Source organism: Vicia villosa, linkage group LG4 (genome assembly GCF_029867415.1).
Source record: "Vicia villosa cultivar HV-30 ecotype Madison, WI linkage group LG4, Vvil1.0, whole genome shotgun sequence".
Lineage (NCBI taxonomy): Eukaryota > Viridiplantae > Streptophyta > Magnoliopsida > Fabales > Fabaceae > Vicia > Vicia villosa.
In genome coordinates, this window is record NC_081183.1 from 165,427,428 (window position 1) to 165,441,616 (window position 14,189).

At 35.2% G+C, this 14,189-nt stretch overlaps 2 protein-coding genes across 2 annotated transcripts; one reads left to right on the plus strand and one right to left on the minus strand.

Moving 5' to 3' along the window:
* The first annotated feature begins 1,266 nt into the window (after window positions 1-1,266).
* LOC131598248 (F-box protein CPR1-like) lies at window positions 1,267-2,445 on the plus strand. The gene has a single exon (XM_058870866.1). It carries the CDS (start codon window positions 1,303-1,305, stop codon window positions 2,443-2,445), a length of 1,143 nt encoding a protein of 380 aa, XP_058726849.1. The 5' UTR covers window positions 1,267-1,302.
* Window positions 2,446-5,701: 3,256 nt separating this feature from the next.
* LOC131598249 (secreted RxLR effector protein 161-like) lies at window positions 5,702-6,025 on the minus strand. The gene has a single exon (XM_058870867.1). It carries the CDS (start codon window positions 6,023-6,025, stop codon window positions 5,702-5,704), a length of 324 nt encoding a protein of 107 aa, XP_058726850.1.
* Between the last annotated feature and the right edge of the window lie 8,164 nt (window positions 6,026-14,189).

Genomic DNA, 14,189 nt, shown 5'->3' on the forward strand with positions numbered 1-14,189 from the left:
TTATAGTTTAGAGTATTTTTCTTATAATTATTTCTTATATACACTCGTTAAATCAACTTAAAAACATAATACAAACCATGGAAAATTCTTATATATACCACATAGATTTATATACAATCAATCATATTTTTTACTAATTAAAAAATTAAAATAAAATTGTCTCTCCCCCCATTAAACCAACCACCCCATGATAGAAATTAAAAACGAAATTAAATTTTTAATAAATGCCAATTTTCTTATTTGTTATCAGATGAATTCTTATCTACCCAACTCAAAAAGTTGGATAAGGTTGTTTTTTTTTTAAAAAATGCTTTGAAAACAACAAATATTTATAATATTTTAATAAATAATTAAATGTATTAAATGAAATGAAATCATGTGATGTATACTATCCAACTTTTTGTAGAGCAATTCTTGCATGAACACGAACCTAAATTCATATATTTAGTAACAACCAATAAGAAGAGTGAGAGTTTAAATTTATTTAAAATTTAATTTAATTTTTAATTGCCAACATGGAGGATGGTTGTGATAATGGAGGAGAAGTATAATTTTACTTTTATTATTTAATTAATTTAGGTTTATTATTTAATTTGAGTTGGGTAGATAAGAATTCACCAAAAACGACAACTTCTCTACCCATTACAAAAAGGGAAAATACTTAGATGGACACAACTACTCTCTACCCATTACAAAAAGGGAAAATACTTAGATGGACACAACTTCTCTACCCATTACAAAAAGGGAAAATACTTAGATGGACACAACTACTCTCTACCCATTACAAAAAGGAAAAATACTTAGATGGACACAACTACTCTCTACCCATTACAAAAAGGGAAAATACTTAGATGGACACAACTTCTCTACCCATTACAAAAAGGGAAAATATTTAGATGGACACAGCTATACCAATTTGATTTACACGCAACAAATCACATTTTTTTATTGGTGAATTCTTATCTATCCAACTCAAAAATTTGAGTAATATTACCTCCTTTATAAAATGCTTTGAAAACAACAAATATTTATAGTATTTTAATAAATAATTAAATATATTAAATGAGATGAAACTGTGATTGGTTGGAGATACACTATTCAACTTTTTGTGATGGGTAGATAAATTGTCTCATCCTTTTTTATTAATTGTGCCTAAAAATATAGACTTTTTATTAATTGTGTCTAAAAATATATATTTAGGTTTGCAAGTATTTCTCCCAAACGCTACCAAAATTTCTTAGACCTTCCTCCTCAATCCCGTGCATGCGTACAATAACCTTCTCAAAACTCTAACATAGCCACATGAATCACAAATCAGAGCGCCCTCTCATCATGCCACCATCACCAGTATTCATCCCGCACGATCTTATCGTTGAAGTGTTTTCCTTTCTTCCGGTAAAATCAGTCATTCGATTTACATGCATGAGTAGGAAATTCGACTCTCTCGTCTCTGATCCCACCTTTGTGAATTTGCATCTTCATAGATATACAAAAAATCAAGATGTCTCACTTATATACACCTCTCAAAGCGATGACGCCACCTTCACAGTTGTTCGTCTGTCAGAGAATCCTCCAATTCGTTTAACCCTTCCAAATCATCCTCACTATCAACACAAATACAAGAACTGTCTCTATATAGTTGGTTCCTGCAATGGATTACTCTGTTTGGGTTATCACGTTTTTCGTGGTAGCAAGGCAAAGACGTGGCTTCGTTTTTGGAACCCCGCAACCAGGATATTATCAGGTAAATTACCAGCCAGTGGTGATGCCGGCCTTTATAAGTTGACTTTTGGTTATGATAGTTCAACGGACACTTATAAGCTGGTGCATTTTATTCCTGATAGAACAGAGGTAAAAGTTCTCAATTTGGGTGATAATGTTTGGAGAAATATTCAAAATTCTCCTATACGTCATGGTTTTTCAATGGATTTGGTGCATGTGAGTGGTTGTGTTATTTGGTTGGCAATATGCAATTACCCCGCTATTAGTCCTTATAATTGCAAGGATATTACTATCGAAAAATTTGCGGTTATTTCACTTGATTTGGGTTCAGAGACACATACTCGGTTGTCTCTTCCTCAAGGTTTCAATGAAGTGCCATTTGTTGTACCGCATTTAAGTAAGTTAAAGGACTGTCTTTGTTTTTCTCATGATTTCAGAAAAACTCATTTTGTAATTTGGCAAATGAAGGAATTTGGAGTTGAAGAATCTTGGACACAATTGTTTAAAATTAGATATCATGATCTTCAAATATATGATAACTTTTGTATCCGGCAGATTATGTTGCTGCCATTATGGTTATATGAGAAGAGAAATACTCTATTATTGACAAATCCAAAGACTTCAATTCTCTATAACTGGAGATATAACAAAGCAGAGAGTACGGATATACTTTGGCCGTTTGGTAGCCCTTATTACAATGAAAGCTTGGTTTCATATCGCTGAAAGTAAGTTTTTTTACTATGATTTATTTGTTTGAATTTAATTGACTTGTGTGATCATTTTCTGATGATGGTTTTTATTTGATTTTACTATTGAATGATTATGTATTGGATATTGTTAGCAAGTTGGCAATTCTGAATCTATTGGTTTTGTTTTACTCTTGATGACTTTACTTTGACAATAAGAACTAATCAGTGGTGTAGGCTTGTATTCATGGCAGCATCGTTGAAGGTTTTTGCAGCACACTTGAACGTGGATCAACTCCTTGCCAAGCATACTGATCAATGAAATTTGTTCTGTTTCTTTAATTTTGTATTATATATGCATTGATACAAAGTTATTTGGTTTCAATTTAGTTTAACATTTTCTTAATTTATCTGAGATTGATGGAGGAAACAACTGAAATATGGCCCTAATGTACATCAGTGCATCTATATGTTTATATTCTTCTAAATCATTATTAAAGGCTGCCTCTTTAGTCTATTTTTTTATTATGATACGAAGGAAAACGTCATCATGTGCTTGGTTACCCAATTATGTTATCAATTTATATTTCTTGATCAGAGATTGAATATTGTATAGAAAGTTTGATTCAAGTTTGTCTTTGCACTTTCATAAGAGCAATAATCTAACTATATTTAGTTCGGCATTAAGTTATAACTCTCCTACCTAAACTAAACAAAAGTAGTTACATGGAAACATTTAAAGCGATTTGGTTGACATATAGGAGTGGTTTAGTTTCAATTCTGGGTTCTTTATTTGGTTTTTAATCCATTTTGGATTAATGTCATATTGAAAAGTAATTGAACTGAATTCACATAGGAAGAAAATGTCAGTACGAATTTGAGAAATTTTATATTGGCTCCTCAGGTTAGTTATTTTTGGTTGGAGGGAGTCACAAAAATTAGACAATTGATGACTAGACTTTTCTCTATCCGACTCATTGGACCGATTAATCATATTCATCGCCCAGTTATAGGAATCAAACCGTGATCCTCCCTATCAAATATAGTCACAACCACCACAGAACCATCTAATGTTCACAAATATTGTTCCGAAAATCTTAGTGAGGAAAGGAAGTGAGAAGCATTTTAGTTACCATCTTCTCTTTTATATCGATTTGCATTACATTGTAGACATTTCTGGTCGGGTCAACACAAACACGTAACTTTTGCAATTAAATTGTTTGCTTTAAGATTATTGATAGATATATAATATATTATTTTCATTTTATCATGTGGCTTTTTCTGTGGTGTGACTAGGGATGGCAAAAATATTCATACCCGTGGATATCCACGGATAAAATAAATGGATATTTCAATACCCGTTTATTAATGGATATGGATATGGATTTAATGTTATTGTGCCCGCAGATATCCATATCCGTTAATAAATTATAAAAATTACTTACATATTATTAGTTTATATATATATATATATATATATATATATATATATATATATATATATATATATATATATATATATATATATATATATATATATATATATATATATATATATATATATATATATATTCTTTGAAGAAAACATATATTCGGTTTTTTCTTTTAAATAAATGTATGGAATATTATGTTTTGGTGAAAAGGAAGAAGGAAATTAATTTGATAAAATTTTGTTGTTAAAATATGAGAGATTTGTATGATATTATGTAATAATAATAATGTCTCGTGTCATTAAAAGATTCTTAAAATATTTTTTTCAAAATATAAATTTAGAAAAATAGTACTATCCATGGATATCTGTAAATATCCGCGGATATCTTAAAACCCGTGAATTACCCGTTTAGCGGATATCCGCACGGATATGGGGCGGATATGGATATCATATTTATTCAACGGGGCGGATACATATATCATACTATCCGTCTCCATGGATATCCATTTACATCCCTAGGTGTGACTGGTGTCACTCTATTTTAATTGTGTCGCTCTATTTCTTTGGTGTCCCTCTAATTTTACCTTTTCTTCTTCAAATTAAATGAATAAGTCAGATTTGACTAATATAATTTAATAGGTGTACTGATGAATTTAGATTTAAATAGGTTAAATCATTAAAATCAATTTTGGATATATGGATATATTTAGATTCAGATAATAATAGGTTGATCAAATTAAATTATTATAATCTATTTTTCATGATCACATTATTCTTTAAAGTAACTAAGATCAATTTCTCACCACCAATAATCGTTTCTGAATCACCAAACCATCGCTTGACAACATCAAAACTCGTATTCCACCACTTGAATCTCCAATCGAAGCGCCCTTTCATCATGTCACCATCATCATCACCGGTATTCATTCCGCACGATCTTATCGTCGACGTGCTTTCATTTCTTCCTGTCAAATCAGTTATTTGATTCAAGTGTATGAATAAGACATTTCACTCTCTCATTTCCGATTCCACCTTTGTCAAATTGCATCTTCATAGATATCCACGAAATCAAGGTGTCTCATTTGTATCTACCTGTTGGTGGTATTCTAGAGGTGGTATGTGATAAATTATGGTGTTGCAGGATTCTGCAGAGGAAAATTGGTTTTTGACACTTTTTGCACTATACTTCCACTGGTGGAAGATATGCTTTAAAACTGCACCGAAAACTTTTCTCACTATACTTCCACTGGTGGAAGATATGCTTTAAAACTGCTATTTTATTGAATTCACCACCAACTGCTCTGTCTTTCTTAACATTACAAAGCCTTTATATAGGCTTGAATCAAAACTGACTTAGAAGACAATAAGATGATAATTAAGATGGGGACTCTTTGGTTCTCTCAATCTTAATGATACAATTCTAACATTAAGACAATCATTATAATGTGATGGTTACACTTCTTTCATAATTCTCACTAATAGTGGTGATTACAACACATTAATTTTAACACTCCCCCTTAATGTGTTGCTCTTTAACTCCCATTGCTTCTCTAAGTTGCTGAAATCTTCCTCTTGGTAGTGCTTTAGTAAAAATGTCTGCAAGCTGCTCTTCTGAATTGCAGAACACTAACTGCACATCACCATCTTCGATCACACTTCGAATGAAGTGGTGCTTTATATTAATATGTCTTGTTCGACTGTGGAAAACAGGATTCTTCGCCATGGCTATTGCTGATTTATTGTCACAGTGAAGCAGCAGACTTTCTTCTTGCTTTTCTCCGATATCTTCAAGTATTCTTCTCAACCACAATGATTGTTGTGTAGCTAAACCAGCTGCCATATATTCTGCTTCAGCAGAAGATTACGCTACAGTGTCTTGTTTCTTCGAACACCAAGAAATTACTCCTGAACCCAGGCTGAACACATAACCAGAAGTGTTTTTCATGTCATCAACACTTCCAGCCCAATCACTGTCACAGTAGCCTTTAATTTTGAGTTTAAAACTCTTTTCAAACCTGATTCCATACTCCATGGTTCCCATGACATACCTTAGAACTCTTTTTGCTGCTCCAAGGTGTAAGTGACTCGGTTTACTCATGAACCTTGAGAGTAAACTAGCAGCAAACATTAAATCGGGTCGTGTAGCTGTTAGATAAAACAAACTTCCAACCAAACTTCTATACATGCTTGCATCTACTAATCTTCCACCATCTTCCTTTTTTAATTTTTCATTCACCACTAAAGGAATATCAACAGGTTTGCAGCCATTCATGCCAAACCTTGTCAAAATATTTTCAGCATATCTTCTTTGACAAATAAAAACTCCATATTCATCTTGGTAAACCTCAATACCAAGAAAATGATGCAGCAAGCCAAGATCACTCATCTCATATTTTTTCATCATTTCTATTTTAAAATTTTCAACCATTTTCTTGTTGTTACCCGTATACACCAAATCATCAACATAAAGGGCAACAAGAAGGATATCATCTTTACCTTGATGCTTCACATACAAGGTATGCTCACTCTGACTTCTTTGAAATCCTTGTTGAATGAAGTAGCTGTCAATTTCGCTATACCATGCTATAGGGGCTTGTTTCAACCCATAGAGAGCTTTCTTCAACTTGTAAACTTTTTCTTCTTGGCCTTTAGTCACAAAGCCTTGAGGTTGCTGCACATATACCTCTTCTTTTAATTCTCCATTCAGGAAAGCTGACTTCACATCAAGTTGGTACAGGTTCCACCCTTTCTGAGTTGCTAATGCAATAACTGTTCGTACGGTATCCAATCTTGCAACTGGGGCAAAAGTTTCACTATAGTCAATTCCAGGCTGTTGTGCATAGCCTTTTACTACCAATCTAGCCTTGGCTCTTTGAATTGACCCATCTGGATTATGCTTTAATTTGTACACCCACTTTACTCCAATAACTTCTTTGTCATTTGGCTTTTCAACTAGCTGCCATGTTTTGTTTTTCTCAATGGCATTTATCTCTTCTTGCATCGCATTCCTCCAAACATCTTCTTTGATTGCTTCATCAAAATTGTCTGGTTCCACAACACAATAGTTACATCTTGCATAAATATCACTCAAATCCTTCAATTTTATTGGAGTTGAGCTGGGAGATGATGAACTTGAACTTGATGAACTTGGAGAGGATGAGGAACTTGGTGTACATGGGGCTGGTTGCATTCTTAGGTGCTGAATTTTGTTGTTGTAATATGATTGCGGGGACTGTTTTCTCCTTCATTTTGTCTTCTTCACAATTCCAATAAGCATTCTCATCAAATACAACATCCCGGCTAATGATCACCTTGTTTGTCTTCAAGTTGTAAAGTCTATAGCCCTTCGACATGGAACTATAGCCAATAAAGACACATCTTTCACTTGTTTCTTCCAGCTTTGTCCTCTTTTGTTTAGGAATTTGAGCATAGCAAACACATCCAAAAAATTTAAGATGGTTCACCGACGGTGTTCTTCCACTCCAAGCTTCAAATGGAGTCTTTTTCCACACGGCCTTTGTTGGACACCTGTTCATCAAATACACAGCAGTGTTAACGGCCTCGGGCCAAAAGGTTTTAGGTAAACCTTTCTCAAGTAGCATAGATTTCGCCATCTCTATCACAGTTTGGTTCTTTCTTTCAGATACACCATTTTGCTGAGGTGTATAGCCAACAGTGAGTTGTCTTTCAACACCTTAATCTTCACAAAATTTGTGAAATTCATTTGAGGTGTACTCCTTCCCTCGATCACTTCTCAGCATCTTTTTAAATTTGCCACTTTGTTTTTCAACTAATGCTTTAAACTTCTTAAATATTACAAACGCTTCAGATTTTTGTCTCATGAAATATACCCAAGTCATGCGGGTAAAGTCGTCAATAAACAAGATAAAGTGCCTGTTTTTGCCATGAGATAAAGTATTCATAGGACCACACGCATCTGTGTGTACAAGTTCCAACACTTGTTTGGCTCTCCATGCATTTTCCTTTCGTAATGGTTGTCGATGGTGTTTGCCAAGGACACATCCTTCACACACACCAGATTTTTCTTCAATTCTTGGTAGCCCATACACCATCTTCTTTTGATAGAGTAACTTGAGACTTTCATAATTCAAATGCCCATGTCTCCTGTGCCATAAACACGAGTCATTCTCTTCTCTGGCCATCATGCTTACATTTTTCTCATAGTTGAAAGATAGTGGAAAGCTCCTGTTGCTAGTCATCTTCACAACGACAACACTTCTTCTTTCTGAGTCAAATATTCTACACTCACTATTCTCAAAGTTTAGAGAATAGCCGTGCTCCAGAAGTTGTCCAATGCTAAGCAAATTTTCGTCTAATTCTGGCACATAAAGTGTGTCATGTATGACTTTGCTTCCTTGCTTTGTGGTGACTCCAATGCTTCCTTTCCCTTTCACTTCGACATGTTCTCCATTGCCCAATTTAACTTTTGGGCCAAATGAAGAATCAATGTTTATAAATGCTTCCTTCTGTCCGGTCATATGGTTGCTACAGTCGTTGTGCAAATACCAAACATTTTTACCTTCTTCATGCAATGCTTTTTGACAAGCAAAAAACAAATTTCCTTCATCAGATTCTCCTTATGCGTACGAAGCATGTTGCTGATTTGCAAGATGACAATCCTTTTGAAGGTGCCCGAATCTCTTGCAATTGTGACATTGCGGTTTGCCTTTGTTCCAACAGTCCTTCTCGTCATGAGTGTCGCTGTTACAAATTATGCACCATTTGTTTGATGCTTCATTCCATCTTCCTCCATTTGTGCCTCTTCCAGATCTGCCACGTTGGTTTCGACCTCTGCCTCTGCCTCTTCCAAATCTGCCACCTCTAGAAGACTCACCTATAGTTTGTATTTGGGGCTTATTTTCACCATTGTTGGACTGAATGTTGAGTTTAGATTGAAAGGCACTCTCAATTGATTTTTCAGAATGTCGTAACATCCTTTGCTCGTAGGATCTCAAAGACCCCATCAACCCTTGAACAGTCAAGGTTGATAGATCCTTGGTTTCTTCTATCACACCCACCATTGGGTCAAATCTTGCTGTCAAACTAATTAGAATTTTGTGAACAATTCTGCGATCTTCTATCGTATCACCATGCGACTTCATCTGATTCACCAACTCGGAGAGTCTGTTGAAGTACTCATTCAGGATTTCGTTCTCCTTCATCCTTTCATTTTCATAATCTCCCTTAAGAGATTGAAGCTTCACCGTTCACACCTTTGAGTCTCCTTCGAACTCTTGTTGTAGGATACTCCAGGCTTCTTTCGATGTTTTAGCTCTCATAATCCTTGGGAAAATGGATAGAGAGACTCCTCTTTGAATCATTCCGAGAACTCCAGCATCTGTGATCTTCTTCTTCTTCTTCAACTCTTCAAGCCGTTGGCTTGATTATTCAGCTTTTTCTTTTGATTTTTCAGCCTCCGTTGGTGTCGGTTCTTCATATCCGTTTTTGACATACTCTAGAACATCCAAAGATGTGAATAGAGTCTCCATTTTAACAGCCCAAAAGTCATAGTTCTCTCCTTCAAATAGAGGAACTTTGACATTGCTGTAAGTTGCGGAAGGGTTGTTTGTAAAAGCCATAATTTTTGTTGTTTTTGTTGGGGCTGCAAGGATCTGCAGCTCTGATACCACTCTGTTGGTGGTATTCTAGAGGTGGTATGTGATGAATTATGGTGTTGCAGGATTCTGCAGAGGAAAATTGGATTTAGTCACTTTTTGCACTATACTTCCACTGGTGGAAGATATGCTTTAAAACTGCACCGGAAACTTTTCTCACTATACTTCCACTGGTGGAAGATATGCTTTAAAACTGCTATTTTATTGATTTCACCACCAACTGCTCTGTCTTTCTTAACATTACAAAGCCTTTATATAGGCTTGAATCAAAACTGACTTAGAAGACAATAAGATGATAATTAAGATGAGGACTCTTTGGTTCTCTCAATCTTAATGATACAATTCTAACATAAATACAATCATTATAATGTGATGGTTACACTTCTTTCATAATGCTCACTAATAGTGGTGGTTACAACACATTAATTTTAACACTACCTCCCAAGGCGACGCCGCAACCTTAAAAGTTGTTAGTCTATCCCAGAATCCTCCAATTCATTTCACCGTTCCAAATGATCCCTACTTTCAAGACAAATACAAGGACTTTTTCTATATAGTTGGTTCCTGCAATGGAATACTCTGTTTGAGTCATTATACTTATGGTAGTAGTAGAGAGAAGTGGTTTTGTATTTGGAACCCCGCAACGTGGACACTATTATATGAAATACGGTTCAAAGGTGATTGTGGGTTCAACATTGATGGCGGCCTTTTAAATTTAACGTTTAGTTATGATACTTCAACAGACACTTATAAACTGGTGCATTTTGTTCATGATAGAACAGAGGTAAACTTCTCAAGTTGGGTGATAATGTTTGGAGAAAAAATCAAAATTCTCCTATATGTCATCATTACCCGATGCATTTTGTGCATGTGACTGGTTGTGTTATTTGGTTTTCAATATGCAATTACCCCATTTTTCGTCTGTCATACCCCAAAATTTGCCCACACATTTTCTCCTATTCAAATTCAAATCAAAACACAAAGCTTCAAGACACACTCTCCTAAGCAAAGATCAGAGAATTAGGGTTTGGCTTATTCAAAGGAAAATCAGTAAATCAATGGCTCCAAGGCATCTCATATGGCTCAATATATCTCACATCACCTCCATGACAAGTATCAAGTCTCATCTGAAAGAATTGGTCACTCAATTGTTCAGATAGTCAACAGTCGACTAGGTTAACCTAAAAGTCAACTGTGGTCAAAGTAAAGTCAAAACTCTTGATTTTTTGTCAAGATCCTCATATTGAGAAATCATTCACCATTTGATCAAGGATTGATCATGGTTCATCAAGAAAATCTCCAAAATCATCAAAGACCAAACTCTCTAAATTAGGGTTTTTGGACCTAAAGTCAACTGAACTTTGACCAGCCATAACTCCCACATGGAACATCAGAAAATTTCCATCCAAAGCTCATCTTGAAGGAAATTGAATTCTCTACAATTTTGTCTCTCACATGCCAAGTCTAAAAATGCTTCATTTGAGAGATATGGATCAAAACATTACAGGTCCTTTTTGGAAGTCAACCGAAAGCAGTTTTTTGTCAAAGCCAATATCATCAAGATAAATTCTTCAAATGGGAAAAAGTTTTCAAAGTGGCTTGTAGAGGACATCTTGAGGTTTCCAAAAAGTCTTAGAACTCCTCCATACCTCAAAAATTGAGGGAGATATGCCTTGTCAAAGTTGGTCGATTTTAAGAGAAAAAATGTGAAATAAAAGGCCCCAAAATGAATTTCTTTGCCAAGAGGCCCACTATTTTATGACCCAATCTTGATCCATTAGTTATCCAAGGCCTCAAATCTGGTTGCCACGAATTTTTGGATTTTTATTTAATTTTATATGAATTTTTAATCATTTAAAAGTGGTTTTAATTCATATAAATCAAATAAGAAATCAAATATTCAATAAGAGATCTCATCCTAATCAGAACCAATCACCATAATACTCAATGTTTGACAACAAATTAGTGCACATGTGGATTGGTAAAAAATATTGGAATTTGGCCAAGTTTAGAAACAATCTCCAATCAAATTTTCCAAGTTTACAAAGATTGATTCAAATTGATTTTCTCCTATTTTTGTTACCCTAAATTGGTCTCCATATATACTTAAGTCACTCAGATGCAAGAGGAGGTTTTTTGGACGAAATTAGGAGACAAAAACTGCTGCTAAAGGACCCTGCCAAAAGCAAAAAAACGTGGAAGAAGGGAAGGAAGGAGATAAGGTTTTGGATCGATTCAGGCCAAATAAAATATCCCTACGCGTTCTTCGTTTTACTCTGACTGATTCCAGCCCTTCACGAGTCCCTCATATGTGCAGAAACGTAAAACATAGTCACGGTTTAAGCATTTCGGTTTCGAGTTTGATTTCATACATTCGTGCGCTTTTTATCTGAATTTGCTCATATATTCTTGTTTGTATTAATGCTTCTGTGATGTCTGAATAGCTTGATTGGAGTTTCGATGCAGAAAGGGGGTTTCGCCATGGCTAGGGTTTGTAGCTCCCAAATTAGGGCTATGCGAAATAGGTGAAATTGGGGGAAATTAAAAGCATATTCATGCTCAGGAGTAAATTTCGATCCAATCTGTGGTTTTCCTTTGAGTTTATAGCGCGTATTTCTTGTCTTTGAAAATTGCAGGTGAGCAAAAACCGTCGCTGTAGGCAATAGCCACGGATGAAAACCGTGGGTACAAGTCTGGAGGTTCGCGAGGAAGAAGGAGACTCCCGGGCGCGAATTCCTTTTCAAAATTTTGATTAATTTATGTTTGCATATATTATTCAAACTTTGTCATAGTTACAGCAAGTGGATTATGGCCTACTGGTAAAAGCGCATACTGGCCGTGTGGTTGGGGGTTCGAGTCTTACCCCCCGGGTTATTTTTCTTATTTTCTTTGATTCTCCCTAACAGATCCAAGGACGCTGAAGGCGCCTCCTCATGGTGGACCCACCAGAGGCGTATCACACCGAATCAAAAGCTAAGAATATTTAATGACACAACTTGCTTTTCTTTATTTATTTTTCGTATATATTGTTTATTGCTTCATTTTATTTTAAGTTTTTCTTTTAAATATCAAAAATTATTCTAAAATTCCTTTTTTTTTTTTTTACAAAAAGTAAAAATAATAAATAAAAAGATTTATTTAATTTAATTGTTAAATAATGTTATTTATGTTTAAAGGTTTTAAATTAATTTAAATAGTTTATTTGTTTGATTAATTAAAATTTTCATTAATTATTTAAAAATACTTATTAGGGTTTGACCTCAAAACTCAATGGACTATTTCTGCACTCACTTCCTATTATCTTCTGTCAATTCTCAGATGGTCAGAGTCAATGCTCAAAGGCAACCTCCGACTATCAACCTTCATCAATCGAAGCTAAGTTTCTTTTACCCTTTTTCTTTTAGTGTTATTTCTATTGATTAGGGTTAACCATACCTGCATTTGGAACCGATAAGGCACTCACCCCTATTTTCTGTTTATTTCTCCCTCTTCCAATTTTCAGGGTTTGCCAATTGTTAGAGCTCAATAGTCGGTAACCCTAGAACTCTGACCTCTTTTATTTTTATGCCTAATTATTACTTATGCCAAACCCTATTAGGGATCCGCTGGTTTCTTTTCCCCTGCCCCATATTATTTGTAATTGTTCCGAGGTTGTATTGCTTGGCCTTAAAGGCACTTAATTTGCATATTATATTATTGCGTGGTTAGTAATCTTAGGGAGTGCAAGCCTTGAACCGAATTAGCATCACTAATTATAAGATTAAATTTCTGAATTAACCTCGTGATTGGTGCACACACGCACGCTTTTGGGGTAACCTCTCTGTTGCTTGTTGCCTTGTTGCCTGTTGCCTTTGTTGCCTTGTGTTTTCTTGCAGAATAGCCATGTCCCTCGAATACGAGGATACCTCAGCTAATGTTGCCTCGATTAAGATCATGGGTCCCTAATGATGCTGCCTTCGATACACTAAACATGATCTCGACCCTCGGAAGTTGCCTACGAAAAGGCTGAGGTATCCTCTGGTTGCCTACGAAAAGGCTATTCTGGTTCTTCCCTTAGACTACCTGCCTCCCTATGGCATGGGACAGTCTTATGGAAAACGAACTCTCGATGACCCTTCAACCTCCAAATGAAAGGCTTCCTGCCCTCTTATGGCAAGGATAGACCCTTTCACCCTGAAAGGCTAAAAGAACTCTTTTTTTCAAACTATAAGGTAATTGCCCCTAATTGCTTTGCCTTGCTCTAAAAAATCTTTCATATTCTTTCTCATAAATCTTCAAAATGGCTACGCTCATTTACGAGCTAAAGTCCGCTTTCTTCTTCTACATTTCTTTTCAAAAAACGAGCAAAGCATTTAATAGCCCATGGAAAACCATGGATGCAAAGGGTGCCTTACACCTTCCCTTTGCATAATTACCCCCCGAACCCTATTTTATTTAAAATGTTTTTTTCTGTTCTTTTAGCCTTTCCGATATTTGGATAAAATAAAAGTCGGTGGCGACTCTTGCTTACCGCAACATTTCGATATAAAAAGTCAGTTCACCGTATTACATCGTCCTTATAATTGCAACGATATTACTATCGAACAATTTGTGATTATTTCACTTGATTTGGGTACAGAGACACATACTCGGCTGTCTCTTCCTCCGGGTTTTATTGAAGTACCATTTGTTCAACCACATCTAAGTGTACTAAATGATTATCTTTGTTTTTCT

Coding starts and splice junctions, on each gene's coding strand:
- LOC131598248 (XM_058870866.1), top strand. CDS start 1,303: ATGAATCACAAATCAGAGCGCCCTCTCATCATGCCACCATCACCAGTA.
- LOC131598249 (XM_058870867.1), bottom strand. CDS start 6,025: ATGTATAGAAGTTTGGTTGGAAGTTTGTTTTATCTAACAGCTACACGA.